The sequence below is a fragment of the Perkinsus marinus genome (assembly GCF_000006405.1).
Source record: "Perkinsus marinus ATCC 50983 genomic scaffold scf_1104296949592, whole genome shotgun sequence".
Lineage (NCBI taxonomy): Eukaryota > Perkinsozoa > Perkinsida > Perkinsidae > Perkinsus > Perkinsus marinus.
Window position 1 is genome coordinate 112,943 of NW_003209868.1, and position 552 is coordinate 113,494.

A 552-nucleotide genomic window follows, 5' to 3' on the forward strand; every position below is an offset into this window, starting at 1 on the left:
TCTGTACCTGTAACAGTCACTGATGCTTCCTGAGATAGAGCTGCTCTAGACTCACTTGGTCTTGGTACGCTGAAGCACATCAGTGAGTACTTGCAAAAAGCCTCAAGCGCCTTGGTGTAAGTCGGGGAAGAGGATGAGGGGAAGGAGCCCTGTATGCCATCTTGCAGTTTCTCAAATACTTTCAAGTTCTCAGCGGACGTGAATCGACGCCATATCTCTGTTGGAGGAGAGCCGAGAGCCATTGATTGGAAAGTGATCCTGGTGTGGTATAACAAATCAGAAAAATCAAAAAAGCACCCTCTCCAACAAGTTGCTGAAAGAGGGTGCTTTGTTGTTGTTGTTGTTGTTGTTGTTGTTGTTGTTGTTGTTGTGGTTGTTGGTGTTGTTGGTGTTGTAGACAAGACGGATACGACCTCCTCTTGAGCATCTTGCCCTCTTGCATTTACGTCACGCTGGAGTTTTGCTAGAGCGCAGTCTATGGACCAACAATTTCAGTCGGCTCGAGTTGGGAGTCACTAAAGTTTACTTGAGTACTATTCAACTCATTCTACA

At 45.8% G+C, this 552-nt stretch overlaps 2 protein-coding genes across 2 annotated transcripts in view; both read right to left on the minus strand.

Annotated features, from left to right (window-relative positions):
• The window catches only part of Pmar_PMAR018238 (hypothetical protein), a gene marked incomplete at both ends in the record, with an annotated part of 373 nt that extends 131 nt beyond the window's left edge, over positions 1 to 242 (minus strand). The window contains 2 exons of the mRNA XM_002778395.1: positions 1 to 7; positions 180 to 242. Of these exons, the coding sequence (XP_002778441.1) occupies positions 1 to 7; positions 180 to 242 (70 nt within the window). The remainder of the gene's footprint in view (positions 8 to 179) is intronic.
• A 43-nt stretch (positions 243 to 285) lies between these two features.
• Pmar_PMAR018239 (hypothetical protein) overlaps positions 286 to 552 on the minus strand; it is a gene marked incomplete at both ends in the record, with an annotated part of 5,219 nt that continues 4,952 nt past the window's right edge. The window contains one exon of the mRNA XM_002778396.1: positions 286 to 313. Within this exon, the coding sequence (XP_002778442.1) occupies positions 286 to 313 (28 nt within the window). The remainder of the gene's footprint in view (positions 314 to 552) is intronic.